Consider the following 27102-nt stretch of genomic DNA (forward strand, 5'->3'; position numbering starts at 1 on the left):
AAGTAGTTTGATCCACAAAACTGGTCAAATAGAATTGGAGGTAATCGGAAACAAAACCAATTGAGAAAGTAGTGAAAGTAGGCAAAACCTACATGAATACTTCGAAAGGTACTTCGTTACTGCCGGAGCTAGCATGTCTGTGTACTGTTAAAGCATAAGAGCTATATTATCCCCACAAAATGACTGTGTTTGCTGTATTCAAAAGGTTGAAAGTAACGAGAGAGAGGGATTCATCCAGTGGTGGGATAAAGATTTTTGTCAAGTTTTCAAGTACAAAAATACAATTTGTCCAAGACGACTCTGTTACAAACAGGCATTGGCAGTAAAGAGTGAAGTTACTTTGAAAGGTATGCCAGCATCGTTCAATTGGAATAGTTTGAACCTTTATCATTATTCCGATATGCTTGAAAATTGCAACTTGAAAATTAGAGTATCGAACAAACCTAGTTCAAGTGGTTTGTAAAATTCCAATATGCTACTCCACGTCCGTCGCGGCGCATTGGTGGTTCAGTGGTAGAATTCTCGCCTGCCACGCGGGAGGCCCGGGTTCGATTCCCGGCCAATGCAGTTTTATTTAAGTATATCTCACCACACAACATATCACAACACATCGAAGATCCGTAAATACTACCAATTACGATTTAGGGAACGTGAAAATTCAACAAATGATCTCGAAAATCATGCCGAAGCATGCTATCGTACTTTGTACTTGTTGTTGACTTCTTTACCTCGGAATCAAAAGCGCACAAGTACAGCACACGCGCGTCCACGTCGTCCATATATCATATGATCGACCGAAAAGATCATCGCTCTATAAAATATGCCGGACCTGATGTGTGGAACAGTATCCCGCCGGCCATTCGACAGTCGACGAGCATGTCCACATTCAAGTCGAAATACAAACAATTACTATTAAATAAATACAGTCCATTCTCAAGATTACCGGACCACAACTGACCTATCGATCTCGCTTCCCATGACATGCCGCCCTATTCTTGTCGCATTCTTTTTCTATACCGTCTTCTTTACTTTCATTCAGTGTGCATGCCTCCTCTTTACATCGCCTAGGCTAAGGTGGGTGTCTGATTCCATAGACAAATCCAAGTCGCTTCGACATCTTCATTGTATTCATTTCATTGTATCGCATTTTTGTGGTGTATTGAAACGATAAAATTGCTAATAAACCAATGACAATGACAATGCATTTAAAACAAATATCAGTTTAAAACAAACACGATTAAAAATGGCTCTTGTTCAAAACATGTTTTTTGTTGTTTAGGTTTTGGTTTTTTCAAAGCCCATACAACATGTTTTTTGGAAAGTATACAATTATGGTATGACTTTACAACTCAAAAACACACAATTTTTTTTTATGTGTTTTGAACAACCATTTGTTTTAAATACAAGCCCAGGGATATCTAGAACTAGTTTCAGATATCAATGGGTACTTTGCACGCAGTGTTGGGATCAAGTCACTACCTTCGAGTCACGAGTCATTTCGAGTCATTGTACATTTTGACTCGGGTCAAGTCAAGTCAATCGATTTTCGAAGGTGACTCGAGTCAAGTCAAATCACTCGATTTTTGGAGGTGACTCGAGTCAAGTCGAGTCAAGTCACGAGTCAAGTCATAATTCAAGTCAAGTTGCCTTTTTGAAGTGTGAAGCATGATTACGTCATTGCATTTCGCTAGGTGTCTGAATAACAGATGAACGAATATAGAGTTAAATATACATGCAATAAGGGGCTGTATCGCTCACATATACGTAGAACTGTAAAATTACGTAAGTATATTGCATAGCCTCGTTTTAGTTACCAGCCGAGATGGAGAATCGAGAAACGAATTGATAGGATGCAATACAGTACCCATTTATACATATTGATATGATACAATCCGAGTCCGCGCCGATGGTTGAGAAGTATATAAACTAAATTCGATTTCAATTTCAATAAAACAAGAGGTTCGGTTAAGGTAAGAAGAGAGAACAGAAATAGATATTTTGCTATTAAATTACTTTACTACTAGTGTACGACAACGTAAGCTGATCACTTCGTTTGTGGTCAATATATTTTTGGAAAAATATTCAAGGCTCAGTAAAACGCGCGATCATTGAATGGTCGGTCGCTCTCATGGGTTACACAAGTGTTTGTCGAACAATCTGAACATATGCAAGATAAGGTGATTTTTACTTGATGACTTGAAATTGACTCGGTAATTTTGCTCCGAATCACGAGTCAATCCATATTTCTGATACGCCGAGTCAAGTCAAGCCAAGTCATTTTAGCAAAGTGACTCGAGTCAAGTCAAGTCAAACGAAAAAGGTGACTCGAGTCTGACTCGAGTCAAGTCATGACTCGAGTCATCCCAACACTGCTTTGCAGTCGACCCTATACCGTCTATGTTGAATTCGTAGCATATGATTGCTATAATTTGTAGTCAAACCTCGATCGCTTCCTCGTTAGTATAGTGGTGAGCAATGTTCCCTCTAAGCTGCGCACGTGCGCAAATGCGCAGTGCTGAAACGGTCTCTGCGCACAGAAAATCTACGCTGCGCAAAAAAAATCAGATATGATGTTATTTTTTATAGTTGTTGCGCACTGTTGTCCAATGGACCACGCAGGCGCGCAGATTCGTGAAAATTAAAATGGAACATTGTCAGGGCCAAATAGTGTTATCACTGAATTCTGAAATCGAGGTACAAGTGCGCCCCACAAAGGTAACTATTGCGCTCCGGGAAGAAATAAGAATTCACAATCACGTGCGCCTCACGGAAGATATTTTTTTAGTATGGCCTCGTGCGCGTGAGCGATACTGATATCATTTCAATAGCGCATTATTTTCTGGGAATGGTGAAATAACATTGTTTAACAAAGTTATAAATAATAATGGGATAGCTCAAAGTTAATCTCCGAGAAACTAACGAATAGTCTTCTCCGCGTGGCATGAACATTGCGTAAGATTTACGCAGGACCGTAACTTTCGCACCCGAACCGCCCAATTGGAGGGGCCGAGCTCGAAGGGGGTCCAAAATTATTCCTTGAATTGACATAAATCATTGTGTATTTTTTTGGAATTTTTCAGGAATTTTTGTTCGCGCTACGCGCGTTTTATTATTGTCAGATATCTAATTATTGGGTACCCTTTCCCAACAAAAATTACGCATGATTTATAGAAATGGGCAGTTGAGCGTCGGCCATTCCCGCACCATGACGCGCCAAGACATATGAATTTAAAGGCTATGTAACATGCGACTCCAAGAAGTGCGCCAGAAAGATCAGCAGCGAGAAAACTTTGGGCAAAAAAGACTGCCCCGGTGCTGACCGAAAACTTCGATGTATACAAATATATGTGTAATTGTCAATGTCCATGGGCGCCTAAATGTCTGGCGCCGAATGTTCCTGTCCTGGCGATCCGAGTCCCACAACAAGACAAATGCCATATCAAGGGAACATTATTTTCCAGTTAAGAAATACCAATTTGAAATCGTGTACGTCTTTTACTTTAGTACGTTTCGGCGATTTCAACATCTTTTGACATAGCAGATAGGGGGTCACGAAATAGCATCATGTAACGAAGTCGTTATATCAACGGGTACGCCCGAAGATGTTTTATTATTATTTAGAGGGCATATCTATTCCAACACACCTCAATGGATCAGCTCTACCGGTAAATCTGATTATGTGAGCAGGGAGAAAATAAAAATTGATAGCAATATATATGCAATTCCCGATCATATTGACCGATAGAATCATGAATTATATAAATTTTTCGTGCTTCGCGCGTTTAGGGACGGTGCTACTAAATGGGCATTCAATGTAGATTATAAGTACCGGAAAAGCCGAAAGCCCTAGGGGGGTCTGGGGGGCTAAGCCAGTAGTAAGGGTGGTATCGATCGGTACCGTCCAATCAGAGAGCGCCACGTCATCCTAATTGCCACGCCCATTTTCATACCCTAAGGGTACATTCACCTGCTACGTCATCTGTGCCACATCATCAAGCGCCACGCCTATAGTGCCACATCATCCATCCATTGCTATATCATCGCTGCATTGATTGCTGCATCTTGATACTTTTCTCAGATATTGTATTATGTGTATTTAGGACTAATATCATCCATCCATATTTTTTAAACTTGATTTTATGTGTACAAGTTACGGTTTCTGCAGTTTCCACATTTTACGACTTATGATTGCCGCGTCAAAACTTACATTGGCACTTTACTCAGTCTCCTTGAAATAGCGTTGTATAGTGTACGAGTTCATTTTATTTCGAAAAAAGAGCATATCAATGATATCGTTGATCGTTATTGCATCGATTCACTAGCTGAAATCCTCCAGATCGGTTGATGTTTCGAGGTACACCGCTTTGCTGCCGTCCGACACTGCGATCCGAGTTCTTGCGTTCGATCTGAGCGTTTTGTTTGATGTAGCGATCACTGGCTTGTAGTATATACGATACGAGCGGAAGGTCGGGATTATGAACAACTACGCTAGGCGAATAGATGACGAATTCATCAGCTCGCAGTATAACCGCTACCTGTATAATGTTTGCATGTCGAGTATAAGGGTATTTAACTCGGCACTAAAATGCCAACGGAATAGCCGCAGGGATCCGGTTCTCGTTGCTATAATTAAACGAACACCTTCGCCGCAGGTACGCGATCACCGACGTTATAATGATAGGGACAAATTAGCCGCATGAAAGCGAGTCTAATGAATATAACGACAGACAACAAGTTAGTTGAAAAGTAAAACTAATCGTGACCGATGCAAGACGGCGTGAAACGGCGCTTTCGCTCGATTCTTGTAGTGACCACAATTCATACGATTCAGTCCTTTTCCTTTTCGCAATTTATGCACTTATTCGCGCAGACTTGGCCGCATTTGCTGTATCTGAAGTAGAGTTTCAGCGTCGTTATTCGCTATAAGCCGAGAAATGCACCTTCGCGCAATTTATATAGCCAAACGCATTAACTCTACTGTATCTGAAGTGGAATTTCAGCGTCGTTATTTGTTATAAGCCGAGAAATGTACCTTCGCGCAATTTTTACAGGCGGTCTCACACACTTTGCTGCGTCTGAAGTAAAATTTCAGCGTCGTTGTTTGCTATAAGCCGGGAAATTAGAGTCGCTGCTTCGCACCATTTTACAGGCAGTCTCACACACTTTGCTGCATCTGAGATTCATACTAATACATGCATAATTTTTGCATGACGAGAATACGGGTAATACGGCCAATAAACGCCGGAGGCGAGTCATTTAAACCATGTTGCTAGATAATACCGCTTTCGGCTTCAACAAAGTTGCCCAGCAACAAAAAATAGAAGCCCTAATGATCATGCAGAGGAAAGTTCAATTATACATCGAATTTTTCGAATAGACTATCTACATTGTGTAGTTATGAAGTGAAATAGAACGGAGTTTACGCAAAAGTTGCTATTGATCATAGACCAAGCTTGCTTTCAGAGCCGGAAACTAAATGCATATGTAAATTTACCTAGGTTTTCCCCACACGCATCAAATGTAGGCGGTATGAGGTGGCGAATAGTTCGAAGGCTGTTGTCATGCAAGGACGTCACATAGAATTGTGGAGTTTTCTGTAAACTATAATCCAGTGATCTATTTTCAATCACTATATTTTTCATTAATCTAAACTAAGTACTGTTAGTAGGCAAACCCTAGGAAAGTATCCTCTGATAAAAGCAGGAGTAATTTGTTATCCGTGAAATAAATAGATGCTGCGCAATATGAGCGGTGCTGCGATGACTGACAAATACTTTGAATTAATGTATAGAAGTAGCGATTTCGAACTACGTAAAAAGTTAGTCCAGCTCACGCATTTTCCAGCTCTGCGATAATTTTGATCACTATGTTTTGATAATGACTTGCTTCCGAGAAAGAAAGAACATTCATTATACGTTAGATGATACTTTTCCTTGATATTCTATCATGTATATTTAGGACTAACGCGACATCACTATGTGTACGACAGGTCTGATTTGAACACCCTAATTTTGCGTATCACACCACAAACTGCGCAAGCCTTCAAAGTTGATAAGTAAACTAGTATTTGCACTCCATCAGAATACTAAAGTAGCTTTTAGCGTATATGTACCTAATACTAAAGTGTTTATGATTTCAGATTGCTTCAACTTCATGACATTTTCAGTATTAACAGAAATATAGACCTAGAATACTAACTTTTATTCGTAAATAGCTACTTCTACCTTAATTTAATGGATTTATCTGAGATCATTGCTTTACTTACTCTCTCCAAAATGTGCATTATACAAGTACGTCACCATCGAAACCCTCTGGCTATAACTATCTGGCAGTATAATTGCAGCAAATACTCGGGTACTAATTTTAAAGTAGCTTAGGTATCTAAATGAGCTCTGAGTCGCTGTTATCTCGCATCTGACCATGGTGTTAACACCGGTATTACCTTCGCTCACTGATGAAAAAGATGAAAGTTATTAAAGAAAGCAGATTAGTATGAAAACTCGTTAAATAGAAGTAAAAGTAGCCTAGAAACATAACTACTTACTGAAAAATCGTTGCGTAGAAGTGGGGTTAGTCTACGAACATAACCACTTACTTACTTTGAAATCTCAACTTGTACTTGTATTCGTACATTACCTTTACACGGCGTTTTTAATGGATACTAATTTTATTAAAAATAAACAAAAAGGGCGAAAAATTACATTTTATCCCGGAACGCAGCAAGAAAAATCGTATAAATTTTGTAAAGTAGATAGAAGACTACACTATTCCGATGCACTAAAGACTCTTACACTCTGGATTTTGTTCGGAATTTACGCAAAACCGGTATTGCTCTGCGATAATTTTGATCACTATGTTTGGATAATGACTTGCTTCCGAGAAAGAAATAACATTCATTATACGTTAGATGATACTTTCCTTGATATTCTATCATGTATATTTAGGACTAATGCGACATCACTATGTGTACGACAGGTCTGATTTAAACACACTAATTTTGCGTATCACACCACAAACTGCGCAATCCTTCAAAGTTGATAAGTAAACTCATAATGCAACAACTTTAAAACTAACGCGGCTCCACATCGACTTTTTGTGTGTATCTGTTTTGCGGGAGCGTATAGCACGTACCTATACATACTCAACTTTAATAACGGAATTACCATGCTTAATATTGAATCCCAACTCTAAACTTGATACGTAGATGTAGGACATTATGGCAATGCACCATGCTAAATTTCATCACACATCTAATGAAGGAACACCTTTAGAACTAACGCAGTCGAATACCGACTTTTACGCATATCTGTTTTGCGTGAACATAGCATATACCTATACATAGTCAATTTCAATAGCAGAATTACCGTGTTAAACATTGAATTCCCACCTTGAAAGTTGGTACGCGGTTATAGGACATTATAAAAATGCACCGTACCAAATCCCATCACACATTTCATGTTGGAACAACTTTAAAACTAACGCGACTCTACATCGACTTTTTGCGTACATCGGTTTTGCGGGAGCGTATAGCACGTACCCATACATAGCCAACTTTAATAACGGAATTACCATGCTTAACATTGAATACCAACTCTAAACTTGATACGTAGTTGTAGAGCCTTATGGCAATGCACCGTGCTAAATTTCATCACACATCTAATGATGAAACACCTTTGAAACTATCGCAGTCGAATACCGACTTTTACGCATATCTGATTTTCGTGAACATAGCATATACCCATACATAGTCAATTTCAATAACAGAATTAGCATGCTAAACATTAAATTCTCACCTTGAACGTTAGTACACAGTTGTAGGACATAATAACAATGCACCATACCAAATTTCGTCAGACATTTCATGATGTAACACCTTTAAAACCAACGCAGTTCTATACAGACTTTTGGCTAAATCTCTTTTTCCGTAGCGTAGCACGTACCTATACATAGTCAACTTTAATAACAGAATTACTATGTTAATATTCGACTCCCCACCTTGAGTTAGGGTTACCCAGAATACATTGCAGGTCAAATTTGATTCGATTACGAGCATTATAGCGACAGAGATTTACGATAGTGTAAAATGAGCTACCTTATGACATCAAATTTCGTCTTCTCTCCAAGTGGAAATATCATGTTCTATAATATTGTCCATACCGAACAAATATAAATTTGCCTGTGCTGTTGCTTTGCAAGAATACTTCGCTCACATAGTAACCAATTTCTGGTGGATTCCGAATCGATATAGACAGCAATGCGGAAAGTTACATTGGTATGTCTTAACTTCTACCAATATGTAGGCCTACCTACCTATAATCTTATCAGGCCGTAGCGCTCACGCAAAGCATTATCAAGTAAAGGAAAATCTCCTAATTCTCATCTAGATACATATTTATTCGGAAAATATCCCCTTACAGGGCGAGAACAGTTGTTTTCTCAAGGTCTTCATATCTTCCCCACTCAAGCGCGGTAAGACTAGTTTGACTTTGCGGCATTCAGGATTATATCTCACGAAGCTCTGAATGGAATTCACGTATTTCTCATCGATTCTCGTTCTATCGCTATCACTGAGGTCGATTGCCTTTAGCTGTTAATTGAATAATAGGAGATTTATATCAATTTAAAAATGCAGAAACGAACTACATCGCTATATCGGGATCTATGATTGAGCAGAAAGATCTTACCGTATCGCATCGTTTTCCCATCTCTTCGCTCAGATTCCTGATTTGCATGGAAAGCATCTTGCAATTACACAGATTAAATTCTTCCACACGGGAATTGCACAGGACTTTAGTTACTGTTTTGTAGCAGGATGAAATGCCGGGATTTCTACTTAAATCCAGCGAATGCAGCTAAAACATGGTGTGATGTTCAGATAGTTTACGAGACTACAAACGGCTCGAAGGCCGTAATAGATTAGTCATAATATTATTTACCGACGGTTGAGCAATTTTTTTGCGATTTCTACTCCTAATAGCAAAAACTTATTCAACACCGAAGAAGATAATGAAGCTCGTGATCAGAAACACTTTATTGATGATGAAAATTCTATCGAACAATGAAATGTCATGCTTCAATATGACTAAAACTCACATAAGCATTACACTGTGATTGAATATTTCAGTTAGAAAACAAAACAGACCTAGTTCAAATGATCACCTCATAAATTCCGAGACCATTATTTAACGAGATTAGTGAGTCTTCATCCAATTCGCAAGCTGAAAGTCGAACTGTTTTCGTGCAATGCTTTCTTACGAAGCATCCAATTTCTTTCAAGCCCGCCGGTTCCATATCGGCATTGTAACTCAGATCAAGGCTTTCAACCTATAAATCCACCAATTTATATCAAAATGATCCACAAAACTATAGAAACGAGCGAGTACCCCGATATCAGCAAAACTTTCAAAAGCGCGAATTTCCTCGGGTGTAAGGTCACATCCTTTCATGATAAGAGTAACCGTCTTGTCTTTACAAAGTAAGGCAGGCAGCGCGATCATACACTCTTCATCCAGCTGATTGTAACTAATGTCAAGATATTGGAGCTAAAAAATATCGGAAACTGTAAATTTACGATCAGCAATGATCAGCCATAAAAAATTCAAACTTATAACAGAAAAAAATGTTGTTTAGTCACTCACGTCATATTATAGGCTAAATATGCTAAGATTAAACTAGAATTTCCCTCATTCATCTCTACACAGCCGCTCATACAGAATGTGATCATTAACAACTGTACCCAGCAATAATCGCGCAGACCTTAATGTTTTTGAGCTGCATAGCAATGAAATCTGTTGACTGCAAGCGCGAGTTCACAACTGACAAATATGTTAGATCGCTCGAAATAATAGTCCCGAGTTGCGTAAAGTTAATGTTCTCCCTGTAGCTGAGATCGAGGTTTTTCAATTTCACCTACGGAAATGAGGTATTAGGAAATATCACTTCGAGAGGCTCTATACTAGATTAGCGCCTAGCTTTTTCCATCACCAATACCTGATGGTGCTGGATAAGTTTACTCAAAATAATCAGAAAATCTTCGGATCCACCACTTTCTTGCAGATTGAGCTCTGTCGAAGCACACTGCTTCATCAGCTCGCAGATTAATGGGATGAGTTTTTCAATGTCGTTGTGTGCTGTAACGCTGAGTTTTCTTATTTCGACCTGAACGAGCGCAAAACTTAACGCATAAAACGCTAAATGATCTATGAACAGCCTAACACTGATCAACTCTGACTATAGTCTATCTAGTAAGGCTATCGAGACTAATGCCTATACCAGTAGCAAATGAGCATTATTCGCTGCGATACCACCAATTCGCGCCTTAACACATTAGTAATACAGAACAATGCGATAACGATAAAGCTGTATCTCAATATTTTACGGATAAGATATACTGAAATAGAACGTGAATTTGTAATGATCAATGACTACGAGCGGAATGTGCGAAGGCGTATACCCCAGATTCAAATCCGCGAATTTTATCCAATAGAATCTTGAGGAGGTTTTCATTGAGATGACATTGACGAAATTCTAACTCATACACGTGAGATTGGCGAATAAGAGAATTCGCGATATTATTTATGTCCAATTCAGTCATAGTTTGGTGATAGAGCCCATAAGGAATTTTCACTTCATCATGATCCGTAAGTACTAATTCATGGTACATCCTCTTTTCAGCTTGATGATGTAGATTATCCTAAAATTATTTACTTTTATAACTCTATATTCTATGATGTAAAAGTAGTATCATAAACGCTATCGGATGATATTCAACGTCGAGCAATTCTTCTCGAATATAAGTACAAGTAGCGATTTAAAGGTGCGTAAGTAAATGTTTGTAGACTATCTCCACCTCTAGCGTTCAGAGACGATGAGTAGAGAAGTACTGAGTACTCAAGTAGGTTTTCCCTACATACAGAAAATACTGGAATGTTGGTGATATAGGATCGTTTCTACTTCAAGACTGTTTCAGTATTAAACAAAAAATAGACCCCTGAATACTAACTTTTTACTTATGCAATAGCGATTACAAAGTATTACTTACCCTCTACTCAAGAGGTTTTTCAGGTGGAACTACCTACTTTTAGGACTGTGTATGTCAAAGTAGTTTGAGCTTACGTTTATATCACCTTGACAAGTGACATTATCACACACGAAAATGATATTATCGCGTAATACCAGAAGTTAACACACGTTAATGTGTTTCGGAATTCACTAGAAATTGGTTACTAAGAGAAGTATATCCTTGTGTACACAATAGCGGAGAGAATATTTAAAATGTAGTAAGCAGGCCGATGGGTATTCATTGAGTTGTATAAGCATAAAAAACATTCCCGCGCGCGTCTTAGGATTAGGTGGTAGGGTTAGGCAGGGTTGGGTTTAGGAGCGCGCGGGAATGTTTTTTATGCTTATACAACTCAATGAATACCCATCGGCCTGCTTACTACATTTTAAATATTCTCTCCGCTATTGTGTACACAAGGATATACTTCTCTTAGTAACCAATTTCTAGTGAATTCCGAAACACATTAACGTGTGTTAACTTCTGGTATTACGCGATAATATCATTTTCGTGTGTGATAATGTCACTTGTCAAGGTGATATAAACGTAAGCTCAAACTACTTTGACATACACAGTCCTAAAAGTAGGTAGTTCCACCTGAAAAACCTCTTGAGTAGAGGGTAAGTAATACTTTGTAATCGCTATTGCATAAGTAAAAAGTTAGTATTCAGGGGTCTATTTTTTGTTTAATACTGAAACAGTCTTGAAGTAGAAACGATCCTATATCACCAACATTCCAGTATTTTCTGTATGTAGGGAAAACCTACTTGAGTACTCAGTACTTCTCTACTCATCGTCTCTGAACGCTAGAGGTGGAGATAGTCTACAAACATTTACTTACGCACCTTTAAATCGCTACTTGTACTTATATTCGAGAAGAATTGCTCGACGTTGAATATCATCCGATAGCGTTTATGATACTACTTTTACATCATAGAATATAGAGTTATAAAAGTAAATAATTTTAGGATAATCTACATCATCAAGCTGAAAAGAGGATGTACCATGAATTAGTACTTACGGATCATGATGAAGTGAAAATTCCTTATGGGCTCTATCACCAAACTATGACTGAATTGGACATAAATAATATCGCGAATTCTCTTATTCGCCAATCTCACGTGTATGAGTTAGAATTTCGTCAATGTCATCTCAATGAAAACCTCCTCAAGATTCTATTGGATAAAATTCGCGGATTTGAATCTGGGGTATACGCCTTCGCACATTCCGCTCGTAGTCATTGATCATTACAAATTCACGTTCTATTTCAGTATATCTTATCCGTAAAATATTGAGATACAGCTTTATCGTTATCGCATTGTTCTGTATTACTAATGTGTTAAGGCGCGAATTGGTGGTATCGCAGCGAATAATGCTCATTTGCTACTGGTATAGGCATTAGTCTCGATAGCCTTACTAGATAGACTATAGTCAGAGTTGATCAGTGTTAGGCTGTTCATAGATCATTTAGCGTTTTATGCGTTAAGTTTTGCGCTCGTTCAGGTCGAAATAAGAAAACTCAGCGTTACAGCACACAACGACATTGAAAAACTCATCCCATTAATCTGCGAGCTGATGAAGCAGTGTGCTTCGACAGAGCTCAATCTGCAAGAAAGTGGTGGATCCGAAGATTTTCTGATTATTTTGAGTAAACTTATCCAGCACCATCAGGTATTGGTGATGGAAAAAGCTAGGCGCTAATCTAGTATAGAGCCTCTCGAAGTGATATTTCCTAATACCTCATTTCCGTAGGTGAAATTGAAAAACCTCGATCTCAGCTACAGGGAGAACATTAACTTTACGCAACTCGGGACTATTATTTCGAGCGATCTAACATATTTGTCAGTTGTGAACTCGCGCTTGCAGTCAACAGATTTCATTGCTATGCAGCTCAAAAACATTAAGGTCTGCGCGATTATTGCTGGGTACAGTTGTTAATGATCACATTCTGTATGAGCGGCTGTGTAGAGATGAATGAGGGAAATTCTAGTTTAATCTTAGCATATTTAGCCTATAATATGACGTGAGTGACTAAACAACATTTTTTTCTGTTATAAGTTTGAATTTTTTATGGCTGATCATTGCTGATCGTAAATTTACAGTTTCCGATATTTTTTAGCTCCAATATCTTGACATTAGTTACAATCAGCTGGATGAAGAGTGTATGATCGCGCTGCCTGCCTTACTTTGTAAAGACAAGACGGTTACTCTTATCATGAAAGGATGTGACCTTACACCCGAGGAAATTCGCGCTTTTGAAAGTTTTGCTGATATCGGGGTACTCGCTCGTTTCTATAGTTTTGTGGATCATTTTGATATAAATTGGTGGATTTATAGGTTGAAAGCCTTGATCTGAGTTACAATGCCGATATGGAACCGGCGGGCTTGAAAGAAATTGGATGCTTCGTAAGAAAGCATTGCACGAAAACAGTTCGACTTTCAGCTTGCGAATTGGATGAAGACTCACTAATCTCGTTAAATAATGGTCTCGGAATTTATGAGGTGATCATTTGAACTAGGTCTGTTTTGTTTTCTAACTGAAATATTCAATCACAGTGTAATGCTTATGTGAGTTTTAGTCATATTGAAGCATGACATTTCATTGTTCGATAGAATTTTCATCATCAATAAAGTGTTTCTGATCACGAGCTTCATTATCTTCTTCGGTGTTGAATAAGTTTTTGCTATTAGGAGTAGAAATCGCAAAAAAATTGCTCAACCGTCGGTAAATAATATTATGACTAATCTATTACGGCCTTCGAGCCGTTTGTAGTCTCGTAAACTATCTGAACATCACACCATGTTTTAGCTGCATTCGCTGGATTTAAGTAGAAATCCCGGCATTTCATCCTGCTACAAAACAGTAACTAAAGTCCTGTGCAATTCCCGTGTGGAAGAATTTAATCTGTGTAATTGCAAGATGCTTTCCATGCAAATCAGGAATCTGAGCGAAGAGATGGGAAAACGATGCGATACGGTAAGATCTTTCTGCTCAATCATAGATCCCGATATAGCGATGTAGTTCGTTTCTGCATTTTTAAATTGATATAAATCTCCTATTATTCAATTAACAGCTAAAGGCAATCGACCTCAGTGATAGCGATAGAACGAGAATCGATGAGAAATACGTGAATTCCATTCAGAGCTTCGTGAGATATAATCCTGAATGCCGCAAAGTCAAACTAGTCTTACCGCGCTTGAGTGGGGAAGATATGAAGACCTTGAGAAAACAACTGTTCTCGCCCTGTAAGGGGATATTTTCCGAATAAATATGTATCTAGATGAGAATTAGGAGATTTTCCTTTACTTGATAATGCTTTGCGTGAGCGCTACGGCCTGATAAGATTATAGGTAGGTAGGCCTACATATTGGTAGAAGTTAAGACATGCCAATGTAACTTTCCGCATTTCTGTCTATATCGATTCGGAATCCACCAGAAATTGGTTACTATGTGAGCGAAGTATTCTTGCAAAGCAACAGCACAGGCAAATTTATATTTGTTCGGTATGGACAATATTATAGAACATGATATTTCCACTTGGAGAGAAGACGAAATTTGATGTCATAAGGTAGCTCATTTTACACTATCGTAAATCTCTGTCGCTATAATGCTCGTAATCGAATCAAATTTGACCTGCAATGTATTCTGGGTAACCCTAACTCAAGGTGGGGAGTCGAATATTAACATAGTAATTCTGTTATTAAAGTTGACTATGTATAGGTACGTGCTACGCTACGGAAAAAGAGATTTAGCCAAAAGTCTGTATAGAACTGCGTTGGTTTTAAAGGTGTTACATCATGAAATGTCTGACGAAATTTGGTATGGTGCATTGTTATTATGTCCTACAACTGTGTACTAACGTTCAAGGTGAGAATTTAATGTTTAGCATGCTAATTCTGTTATTGAAATTGACTATGTATGGGTATATGCTATGTTCACGAAAATCAGATATGCGTAAAAGTCGGTATTCGACTGCGATAGTTTCAAAGGTGTTTCATCATTAGATGTGTGATGAAATTTAGCACGGTGCATTGCCATAAGGCTCTACAACTACGTATCAAGTTTAGAGTTGGTATTCAATGTTAAGCATGGTAATTCCGTTATTAAAGTTGGCTATGTATGGGTACGTGCTATACGCTCCCGCAAAACCGATGTACGCAAAAAGTCGATGTAGAGTCGCGTTAGTTTTAAAGTTGTTCCATCATGAAATGTGTGATGGGATTTGGTACGGTGCATTTTTATAATGTCCTATAACCGCGTACCAACTTTCAAGGTGGGAATTCAATGTTTAACACGGTAATTCTGCTATTGAAATTGACTATGTATAGGTATATGCTATGTTCACGCAAAACAGATATGCGTAAAAGTCGGTATTCGACTGCGTTAGTTCTAAAGGTGTTCCTTCATTAGATGTGTGATGAAATTTAGCATGGTGCATTGCCATAATGTCCTACATCTACGTATCAAGTTTAGAGTTGGGATTCAATATTAAGCATGGTAATTCCGTTATTAAAGTTGAGTATGTATAGGTACGTGCTATACGCTCCCGCAAAACAGATGCACACAAAAAGTCGATGTGGAGCCGCGTTAGTTTTAAAGTTGTTGCATTATGAGTTTACTTATCAACTTTGAAGGATTGCGCAGTTTGTGGTGTGATACGCAAAATTAGTGTGTTTAAATCAGACCTGTCGTACACATAGTGATGTCGCATTAGTCCTAAATATACATGATAGAATATCAAGGAAAGTATCATCTAACGTATAATGAATGTTATTTCTTTCTCGGAAGCAAGTCATTATCCAAACATAGTGATCAAAATTATCGCAGAGCAATACCGGTTTTGCGTAAATTCCGAACAAAATCCAGAGTGTAAGAGTCTTTAGTGCATCGGAATAGTGTAGTCTTCTATCTACTTTACAAAATTTATACGATTTTTCTTGCTGCGTTCCGGGATAAAATGTAATTTTTCGCCCTTTTTGTTTATTTTTAATAAAATTAGTATCCATTAAAAACGCCGTGTAAAGGTAATGTACGAATACAAGTACAAGTTGAGATTTCAAAGTAAGTAAGTGGTTATGTTCGTAGACTAACCCCACTTCTACGCAACGATTTTTCAGTAAGTAGTTATGTTTCTAGGCTACTTTTACTTCTATTTAACGAGTTTTCATACTAATCTGCTTTCTTTAATAACTTTCATCTTTTTCATCAGTGAGCGAAGGTAATACCGGTGTTAACACCATGGTCAGATGCGAGATAACAGCGACTCAGAGCTCATTTAGATACCTAAGCTACTTTAAAATTAGTACCCGAGTATTTGCTGCAATTATACTGCCAGATAGTTATAGCCAGAGGGTTTCGATGGTGACGTACTTGTATAATGCACATTTTGGAGAGAGTAAGTAAAGCAATGATCTCAGATAAATCCATTAAATTAAGGTAGAAGTAGCTATTTACGAATAAAAGTTAGTATTCTAGGTCTATATTTCTGTTAATACTGAAAATGTCATGAAGTTGAAGCAATCTGAAATCATAAACACTTTAGTATTAGGTACATATACGCTAAAAGCTACTTTAGTATTCTGATGGAGTGCAAATACTAGTTTACTTATCAACTTTGAAGGCTTGCGCAGTTTGTGGTGTGATACGCAAAATTAGGGTGTTCAAATCAGACCTGTCGTACACATAGTGATGTCGCATTAGTCCTAAATATACATGATAGAATATCAAGGAAAAGTATCATCTAACGTATAATGAATGTTCTTTCTTTCTCGGAAGCAAGTCATTATCAAAACATAGTGATCAAAATTATCGCAGAGCTGGAAAATGCGTGAGCTGGACTAACTTTTTACGTAGTTCGAAATCGCTACTTCTATACATTAATTCAAAGTATTTGTCAGTCATCGCAGCACCGCTCATATTGCGCAGCATCTATTTATTTCACGGATAACAAATTACTCCTGCTTTTATCAGAGGATACTTTCCTAGGGTTTGCCTACTAACAGTACTTAGTTTAGATTAATGAAAAATATAGTGATTGAAAATAGATCACTGGATTATAGTTTACAGAAAACTCCACAATTCTATGTGACGTCCTTGCATGACAACAGCCTTCGAACTATTCGCCACCTCATACCGCCTACATTTGATGCGTGTGGGGAAAACCTAGGTAAATTTACATATGCATTTAGTTTCCGGCTCTGAAAGCAAGCTTGGTCTATGATCAATAGCAACTTTTGCGTAAACTCCGTTCTATTTCACTTCATAACTACACAATGTAGATAGTCTATTCGAAAAATTCGATGTATAATTGAACTTTCCTCTGCATGATCATTAGGGCTTCTATTTTTTGTTGCTGGGCAACTTTGTTGAAGCCGAAAGCGGTATTATCTAGCAACATGGTTTAAATGACTCGCCTCCGGCGTTTATTGGCCGTATTACCCGTATTCTCGTCATGCAAAAATTATGCATGTATTAGTATGAATCTCAGATGCAGCAAAGTGTGTGAGACTGCCTGTAAAATGGTGCGAAGCAGCGACTCTAATTTCCCGGCTTATAGCAAACAACGACGCTGAAATTTTACTTCAGACGCAGCAAAGTGTGTGAGACCGCCTGTAAAAATTGCGCGAAGGTACATTTCTCGGCTTATAACAAATAACGACGCTGAAATTCCACTTCAGATACAGTAGAGTTAATGCGTTTGGCTATATAAATTGCGCGAAGGTGCATTTCTCGGCTTATAGCGAATAACGACGCTGAAACTCTACTTCAGATACAGCAAATGCGGCCAAGTCTGCGCGAATAAGTGCATAAATTGCGAAAAGGAAAAGGACTGAATCGTATGAATTGTGGTCACTACAAGAATCGAGCGAAAGCGCCGTTTCACGCCGTCTTGCATCGGTCACGATTAGTTTTACTTTTCAACTAACTTGTTGTCTGTCGTTATATTCATTAGACTCGCTTTCATGCGGCTAATTTGTCCCTATCATTATAACGTCGGTGATCGCGTACCTGCGGCGAAGGTGTTCGTTTAATTATAGCAACGAGAACCGGATCCCTGCGGCTATTCCGTTGGCATTTTAGTGCCGAGTTAAATACCCTTATACTCGACATGCAAACATTATACAGGTAGCGGTTATACTGCGAGCTGATGAATTCGTCATCTATTCGCCTAGCGTAGTTGTTCATAATCCCGACCTTCCGCTCGTATCGTATATACTACAAGCCAGTGATCGCTACATCAAACAAAACGCTCAGATCGAACGCAAGAACTCGGATCGCAGTGTCGGACGGCAGCAAAGCGGTGTACCTCGAAACATCAACCGATCTGGAGGATTTCAGCTAGTGAATCGATGCAATAACGATCAACGATATCATTGATATGCTCTTTTTTCGAAATAAAATGAACTCGTACACTATACAACGCTATTTCAAGGAGACTGAGTAAAGTGCCAATGTAAGTTTTGACGCGGCAATCATAAGTCGTAAAATGTGGAAACTGCAGAAACCGTAACTTGTACACATAAAATCAAGTTTAAAAAATATGGATGGATGATATTAGTCCTAAATACACATAATACAATATCTGAGAAAAGTATCAAGATGCAGCAATCAATGCAGCGATGATATAGCAATGGATGGATGATGTGGCACTATAGGCGTGGCGCTTGATGATGTGGCACAGATGACGTAGCAGGTGAATGTACCCTTAGGGTATGAAAATGGGCGTGGCAATTAGGATGACGTGGCGCTCTCTGATTGGACGGTACCGATCGATACCACCCTTACTACTGGCTTAGCCCCCCAGACCCCCCTAGGGCTTTCGGCTTTTCCGGTACTTATAATCTACATTGAATGCCCATTTAGTAGCACCGTCCCTAAACGCGCGAAGCACGAAAAATTTATATAATTCATGATTCTATCGGTCAATATGATCGGGAATTGCATATATATTGCTATCAATTTTTATTTTCTCCCTGCTCACATAATCAGATTTACCGGTAGAGCTGATCCATTGAGGTGTGTTGGAATAGATATGCCCTCTAAATAATAATAAAACATCTTCGGGCGTACCCGTTGATATAACGACTTCGTTACATGATGCTATTTCGTGACCCCCTATCTGCTATGTCAAAAGATGTTGAAATCGCCGAAACGTACTAAAGTAAAAGACGTACACGATTTCAAATTGGTATTTCTTAACTGGAAAATAATGTTCCCTTGATATGGCATTTGTCTTGTTGTGGGACTCGGATCGCCAGGACAGGAACATTCGGCGCCAGACATTTAGGCGCCCATGGACATTGACAATTACACATATATTTGTATACATCGAAGTTTTCGGTCAGCACCGGGGCAGTCTTTTTTGCCCAAAGTTTTCTCGCTGCTGATCTTTCTGGCGCACTTCTTGGAGTCGCATGTTACATAGCCTTTAAATTCATATGTCTTGGCGCGTCATGGTGCGGGAATGGCCGACGCTCAACTGCCCATTTCTATAAATCATGCGTAATTTTTGTTGGGAAAGGGTACCCAATAATTAGATATCTGACAATAATAAAACGCGCGTAGCGCGAACAAAAATTCCTGAAAAATTCCAAAAAAATACACAATGATTTATGTTAATTCAAGGAATAATTTTGGACCCCCTTCGAGCTCGGCCCCTCCAATTGGGCGGTTCGGGTGCGAAAGTTACGGTCCTGCGTAAATCTTACGCAATGTTCATGCCACGCGGAGAAGACTATTCGTTAGTTTCTCGGAGATTAACTTTGAGCTATCCCATTATTATTTATAACTTTGTTAAACAATGTTATTTCACCATTCCCAGAAAATAATGCGCTATTGAAATGATATCAGTATCGCTCACGCGTACGAGGCCATACTAAAAAAATATCTTCCGTGAGGCGCACGTGATTGTGAATTCTTATTTCTTCCCGGAGCGCAATAGTTACCTTTGTGGGGCGCACTTGTACCTCGATTTCAGAATTCAGTGATAACACTATTTGGCCCTGACAATGTTCCATTTTAATTTTCACGAATCTGCGCGCCTGCGTGGTCCATTGGACAACAGTGCGCAACAACTATAAAAAATAACATCATATCTGATTGTTTTTGCGCAGCGTAGATTTTCTGTGCGCAGAGACCGTTTCAGCACTGCGCATTTGAGCACGTGCGCAGCTTAGAGGGAACATTGGTCAAACCTCGATCGCTTCCTCGTTAGTATAGTGGTGAGTATCCCCGCCTGTCACGCGGGAGACCGGGGTTCGATTCCCCGACGAGGAGCAATTTTGTCACTGACAACATTCCAGTCATTTTTCTGCGCGATCTTCCACAATATTTTGTTCACTTTTTGTCACTTAGTTATGGCAGTACACTCTGTCGGTCGAACTAAATTGGCGTGTTGAAGTAAAAACTTTTTCCCGCATGCCTTTGTGGTGTTGAAGCACCAAATGAAGATGCGTTTACCAGGAATCGAATCCGGTACCCCATGCTTCAGACATACCATCGCAGTTACTGAGAATCCAACAACACATTCCTAATCCTTCCGCATTGATAGTTCCGTCTGTGCCAAGCGGGAAGCCCGTGTTCGATTCTCGGTCAACGCATTTCCATTACTCCATTTCATTTCAGTAGCTCATGGATATCAAAAGTGCGCTCGGGTCAGCCAGCACAAATTAATACAAATCACAGCAATAAGATGTACGCTGGAGCTGTCTTTACTTCTGCGTCCCCTCCTGAATTCATTCCCATGCCCACTGACCGGCTGGATACTCTTCTGTGGTAGAATTCTCGCCAAGCCCGGGTTCTATTCCCGGCCAATGCATTTTTGTATCAGTACAGTGTCATATAACAATATAAAATAACGTGGAGTTAGAAGAATATTATCGATTGCAATTCAGGCACCATGAGAATATATAACAAATGGTCTCGTAAACTCATTATTCCGACTTGGTCCTGTCATTTGGAACTCTATACAAGCATCCATACGGAACCGTCCGCTTACCCCCGTTATCATATTGATATTCCAAATTTCCCTTATTTGTATTATGCTGAGTTAAATTGCGATATTTACCCCTACCGAACATACCAGTCGACCCTACCCAGAATCATATCGATCTCACCCTGCCCTCATCATATCCGTATTGCTATACCGATGGATTTTGCAGCCGTTTCCGGATATCATGGCTGCAAAAGATATCACAAGTTAAAATATGACGAGACCCAATGCATGGCGATTGGAGACGACGACAGTCGAGAATGTATTCTATAGTGGACAGGTTGCTCCGCGGACTTAATGTGTATATACCATTTTTACCGTGAATATATAATCATTATTATTATATAGGCCTATTATAATGTTTATGTACTGGAAAATCACCATACAATTCTCGTAATTTCGATTCCTCATTGTATAACAGATCGAGCGCCAGATAACGACGACAACGCATCATATGACTGTAATCAGTTCATTTTGTTGACAGCGAGAATCACTTCGAGAATGCATCCAGTATTGTTCACTTACGTATTAATTAAAATGATGAAATTTCTATCATGGAACGGACACGCGCTTTCTATACTTATCAATTGGATTATTCAGACAGATTAAGCAAATAATCAACTCCGCTTCCCATTACCATTGTCGCATTTCTATCCAGCTTCGGCTTAGGCTGATAAGGTTGTCTCCTATATATATCGGGTTGAATCGGTATATTGTAGGGATGGTGTGAACCTCTGAAAGGTTCAGGTTCGTGTGAACGCGAACCTTTTTGAAAGGTTCTGTGTGAACACGAACGTGAACCTCGTGACGTCACGTGACGTCATATTGCTAATTCCAACCCTTTCTTTCAATGAAGTGATAGCCTAATATGCCCTATAATAATGTACACGATACCTAGCGAAGATTCGGTCCACATAATGCCACAATGCTGAAGCACATATCGGCGTTTTAAACGTCGCTAAATGTATCAACCGCGGTAATCAAAGGATATAATACTTGCATAAAATCAGTACATTCCGTCGCTTTGCCAACAATTTCGACGAGGACTTACCAAGGAATATAAGCTTAAGCCTTAACGGCCTTAGCCAGACCGGACAATGTGTTCGGAGTCTGAGTATTGCTACATTGATATTGAGCAGAGTGTACAACGGGTTTCTATACTCGCTACCGATACCACAAACAACAAGTTATGCAGCAGTAGTACGCACCTTAATCGCACGGATTTGGTTTAAAAAAAATAAAATAGAAGAAAAATTAAACGATGGTAGCAAATGTTCAATGAAGCAATGTCTGGGCGGGGTAGGGCAACAGTGTTAGTGTAACGACAAGAGGTGATCAAGTAGGGCTTTTTTGAATCTATTCAGAGGTGGTCAGTAACGAAGTACTTCTACTTTTTCGAAGTACTCAAGTAGTTTTCCTCTACTTCTGGTACTTACTCAAGTAGATCTGATTTTCTCTACTTCTACTTTTACTTCTTAAAATTTTGTTATCTACTTACTTACTTTTCGCTATTTTCAGTTTGTCAAGTAGAAGTAGTTTAATCCCCCAATACGAAAGATAGCCTAACGAATTTCGGGGCTGTTTTCACGGAGTAATAACATCTAATATTCATAAAAGTCAAGTAAAGCCCAGAAATTTTGTTGCGCTTCGCGCACTGTAGTTTTGGGGTGACAAATATGTTTTCACGAAAGTATCATTGAATATAATTTAGGTACCGGATAGCTTGGTTCCGCTCACACCGCATTGTCGCCCATATCAAATATTTCATCACAGTAAATATGGCCAACCATAACGTTTGAAACTACCATTTCGCAATCTAGCAATTGCCTATCATTTCGTAATCTAGTAGCCCATGACGTGTCCTGCTAATCTAGAAAATCAGGCCTTTTTGAACGTTACACTTGATTTAGCAGATCACCTTTGAAGCTTTATGGACAAAAGACATGAAATATATTTTCCGCTTTTTAGAAGTGGTATTTGAAATTCACTTTCAGTTCCTAGTATCATTTTGAGTTCTAATAACTTTCAGTTCTTTTGTCTGCAGAACATACATGTTGAAGCATAAAAGCAAGCGTAGTAAATAGTAATGCCTCTATTTTCCGAAAATAAAGCTACACCGAATATAACTTTTACGATCCAAAGTATTTGTTATCAACGTATACCAATCGCGCAAAGTGTTGAAACCGTATCCGATACAACTTCACGGTATTGCTATTCGCCTTAACTTGGAGCCTTATAATATGGGGTAGGGTGCCATGCCATTATATTCTGTAAAGCAGGGTCTTCTAGTAAACAAAGGGTTAGTATCTCATTTTCATATCAATACTATAATTTGCATACCATGATGCGAAATAATATGCTTATTCTGCGAACGAATTAAGACTGTTTTCAAAACTACTTACTTACTTGCGTAGATTTAAAGTCAGTCAATTCTACTTCTACTTCAAGTAGTTTTAGGTGGCTTATGGAAGAAGTACTTCTACTCGTACTTGAGTAGATTTTACGTCACTACTTCTACTTCTACTTGAGTAGCTTTCTTGACTACTTTGACCACCTCTGAATCTATTATAAGGCAATTCACGGATGTGTGGTGGTAATGCATTCCAGATGATAGGTCCCGAGTAGTCGATAGATCTCTTAGTTAGGTTGCTATTGGGTGGGGGTAAGTAGATGTTTCCTTTAGACGAGGATCTCGTGTAGTGGGAGTGGACATTTTTGGCAGGTATGAAAAAGTCATCAAACACAGGAGGCAAACTATTGGAAAAATATTTGTGAATGACTTTTGATACTTCGAAGCGATATAGTTTGTCAACTTGCAAAATTCGGAGCTTACGGTAGTAAGGCGATAGTTTGGTACGTAAAGGTGCAGATGAGATCAGCGGTATCGCAGGGTTTTGCAGGGTTCGAATTCTGCACAAAAATGTTGTGCATGCACTTCCCCATACTACGATTCCATATTGCAGGTGAGAGTGGAAAAGAGAGAAATAGATGGTTCGTAGTACTGATCTGGAAACCAAAGATTGCAGACGGGTCATTATTCCCACACACCGAGCTAGTTTTGATATTGTGCATTCAATATGCTGCTTCCAGGACATTTTGGCATCAATGGTGACGCCAAGATATTTTGCTGAGTCACATATGGAGATTTGTTGATGATCAGGGGTCGTTAGAATGTACTTAAGTACAATTTAGCAAAAATAGCTTATTTTATACTCAACCAGAATTTTAAATTGTACTAAATTATACTTTTATGAAAAATGGCTTTCCTGGCGTAGGAGGGTAGGCTACCATACTGAGACTTTTATGTGAAGACAAGCTCGTGTTTTGCGTTACTCCACCTGCCGGTGTTTCAAGTTCAATGATCTAACCAAAAATCACACAAGTTTCTGCTGCTCTTGAAACTGTTTTGCATGAAGGCAGCCTTCGAGCGAGAAATCGGTCAGGCTCTCCCGGTAGTCATCCTTTTCAATTCCGATGGCGGAAAAATCCGCCTCCACTGGTGCCGTCGTTGGAAACACGGTCGAGAGCGTTCCGCAGAAGTCCTTTAGGTTGGGCAGGTGGATGTTCATACCCTCGAGGACACCCCAAGCGTCCCTGAAGTGGCTGTCAGGGCCCTCCTCCTCCAACGTAAGGCGGAAATTGTCATGGTCTCTGTAAAATTCCCGCACTTGAGCGTGCTCCGTCTCGACATCCTCGAGTTTTTCTTCGGCCCACCCAGCTGCTCGAAGCCGTCCTGACTGTTCGCGAACCAAGTCAGAGACAGCTGAACGACGCAACTTAACCAGTTCCTTCGGGAGCGTCGGTGGTATCTCGTTGTTTTTGATGTCCGCGTTGTTTGCCAGGAGATCACAGACGCCATGAAGTAGGGTGCAAACCAGAAGGCCGACTCCCCTTTGAACAGTTTTCCTTGTAGCCTCCGAGATTTCATCAAGTTTGGCCTGCACAAAAAGTCCTAAGTCGAGGATGAACTCCTGAACATTTCTCATGGGAACAGAAACTGATTCCACTCTGACGTATTCTAATTCATCCTGGAAGCCATCCTCCTCACGTAGCTCTGTAGTTGCTGAACACAAGTCCTTCAGGTTGTCACGCAACTTCATCAGCTTGGCGTGCTGCTCGGTGACCAAAGTTTTCTTGCCTTGCAGGGACTTGACCACTTTCAGGATCTGGGTGTACCTTCCCCCCTTAAGAACTGATTCAACCAAGCAACCTACTGCCGGTATATACACTGCAACAGTATATTCCGGTCTTGTCCAGTTCAGCAGGGATCGTCAGCCGTGCCAAGTTACAACCTATAGTTGAGATAATTCACTCACTCACTAGAGTGTAGATTATAGCGAGCGAGAAAGATGACATTTGGAACCCTACTATGGCAATTTAATTTGAGCTGCGATAGATCACAAAACAGAAAAAAAATGAACAAAGGAAGAGGAAGATGAGCTGAGCGTGGAATGGAATGAAGCGGAAATCAATCCCGCTCGGTGCGAGCAAACCCACACACACAGCGCTGCGCAGGAAGAACACCAGTGCGGTGCGGCATCTGCACCCCCGCCGATGCCGGTCTCCCGACCCAACCGCCAGGCAGCACCTGTGGGAGCTAGCAGGGCCCGAACGGAAGCGATAAACCCGCCAATGCGTTTCTTGGAGACTCCAGTGAACTGACAAACACCGAAAAACGGTAAACAAAAAAATCCTTATTTTATACTCGACAGAAATTTTATTTTATACTAAATTGTACTTTTGAGACCCAAAAGTACAATTTACAGTGGCCTGTTTATGATTGATGTCCACAGTGAAACTATGATTGGCAATATTTAAAAGGAGCATCTCGGTCTTATCTGCATTCAAACTTAGTTTGTTTGCTTGCAGCCATCTCGACACTTTTGTTGGGAGTTCCCTATTCACAGAAGCATGCAAATCATCGACAGTGTTGGAGGTAATGAAGAGGTGAGTATCATCAGCAAATAGGGTTGTGCGGAACAAAGATGCATTAACAATGTCGTTAATATAAATGAGGAAAAAAGTCGGTCCAAGGACTGAGCCTTGTGGCACTCCACATGTTATATCTCTGGTAGTCGTTCTTAATGTCCCCAGTTTAACAAATTGTTTGCGGTTTGGCAGGTAGCTTTCAAGTAGAGTTGCTGCAATACCCCTGATTCCATAGTGCTCTAGCTTGTATCTTAAGATTCTGTGGTTAACTGTGTCGAAAGCTTTGCGGAGGTCGAATGTTTTCTATAGCGGACACTGGACAGGTTTTATTTAATGTATATATACCATTTTTACCGTGAATATATAATCATTATTATTATATAGGCCTATTATGATGTTTATGTACTGGAAAATCACCATACAATTCTCGTAATTTCGATTCTTCGTCGTATAACAGATCGAGTGCCAGATAACGACGACAACGCATCATATGACTGTAATCAGTTCATTTTGTTGACAGCGAGAATCACCTCGAGAATGCATCCAGTATTGTTCACTTACGTATTAATTATAATGATGAAATTTCTATCATGGAACGGAAACGCGCTTTCTATACTTATCAATTGGATTATTCAGACAGATTAAGCAAATAATCAACTCCGCTTCCCATTACCATTATCGCATTTCTATCCAGCTTCGGCTTAGGCTGATAAGGTTGTCTCCTATATATATCGGGTCGAATCGGTATATTGCTCATATCGAAGGAGCAGTTTTGAAATATACGCGACCGATCAAGATGGGCAAAAGATCAATTTCAAGGCGGAACAATTGGAGACCGCGAGGAAATGTTTCACATGACGGCGTTAATTCCCGTCCAGCAAATACTCTTATGCGCCCAAAAAGTAGTAGCCCATGGATATCGAAAGTGCGCCATGAGCAGAAGGCACAAATTAACACCAATCTCAGCAATGAGAGGTACGCTGGATCTGACTTTACTTGCGCGCCTCCTCCCGAATGCCTTCCCATGCCAACTCGCTGGATCAACTGACGCAATAGCAAGAAAGATCTATACAAGAAATTTACAGGATGATACCCGTCATATCTGGCGCTGTTGGTGCTCCT

General features: G+C 39.6%; 2 protein-coding genes and 2 non-coding genes across 4 annotated transcripts; 3 read left to right on the plus strand and 1 right to left on the minus strand.

Moving 5' to 3' along the window:
- Positions 1-496: 496 nt before the first annotated feature.
- Trnag-gcc (transfer RNA glycine (anticodon GCC)) lies at positions 497-567 on the plus strand. The gene has a single exon. It is a non-coding gene; the product is annotated as a tRNA-Gly (tRNA).
- A 6552-nt stretch (positions 568-7119) lies between these two features.
- On the minus strand, positions 7120-10403 carry LOC145448945 (uncharacterized). Its single transcript, XM_080327399.1, has 4 exons — positions 9384-10403; positions 9160-9324; positions 8685-8852; positions 7120-8587 (listed from the first exon to the last, which is right to left on the minus strand). Exons 1-4 carry the CDS (start codon positions 9495-9497, stop codon positions 8393-8395), a joined length of 642 nt encoding a protein of 213 aa, XP_080183525.1. The 5' UTR covers positions 9498-10403; the 3' UTR covers positions 7120-8392.
- A 1908-nt stretch (positions 10404-12311) lies between these two features.
- LOC145448944 (uncharacterized) lies at positions 12312-14498 on the plus strand. Its single transcript, XM_080327398.1, has 4 exons — positions 12312-13337; positions 13397-13561; positions 13869-14036; positions 14134-14498. Exons 1-4 carry the CDS (start codon positions 13224-13226, stop codon positions 14326-14328), a joined length of 642 nt encoding a protein of 213 aa, XP_080183524.1. The 5' UTR covers positions 12312-13223; the 3' UTR covers positions 14329-14498.
- Positions 14499-20264: 5766 nt separating this feature from the next.
- Trnad-guc (transfer RNA aspartic acid (anticodon GUC)) lies at positions 20265-20336 on the plus strand. Its single transcript has one exon. It is a non-coding gene; the product is annotated as a tRNA-Asp (tRNA).
- Positions 20337-27102: the final 6766 nt, after the last annotated feature.

Source organism: Botryllus schlosseri, chromosome 10, assembly GCF_051294905.1.
Source record: "Botryllus schlosseri isolate E-star chromosome 10, Bs_hap1, whole genome shotgun sequence".
Classification (NCBI taxonomy): domain Eukaryota; kingdom Metazoa; phylum Chordata; class Ascidiacea; order Stolidobranchia; family Styelidae; genus Botryllus; species Botryllus schlosseri.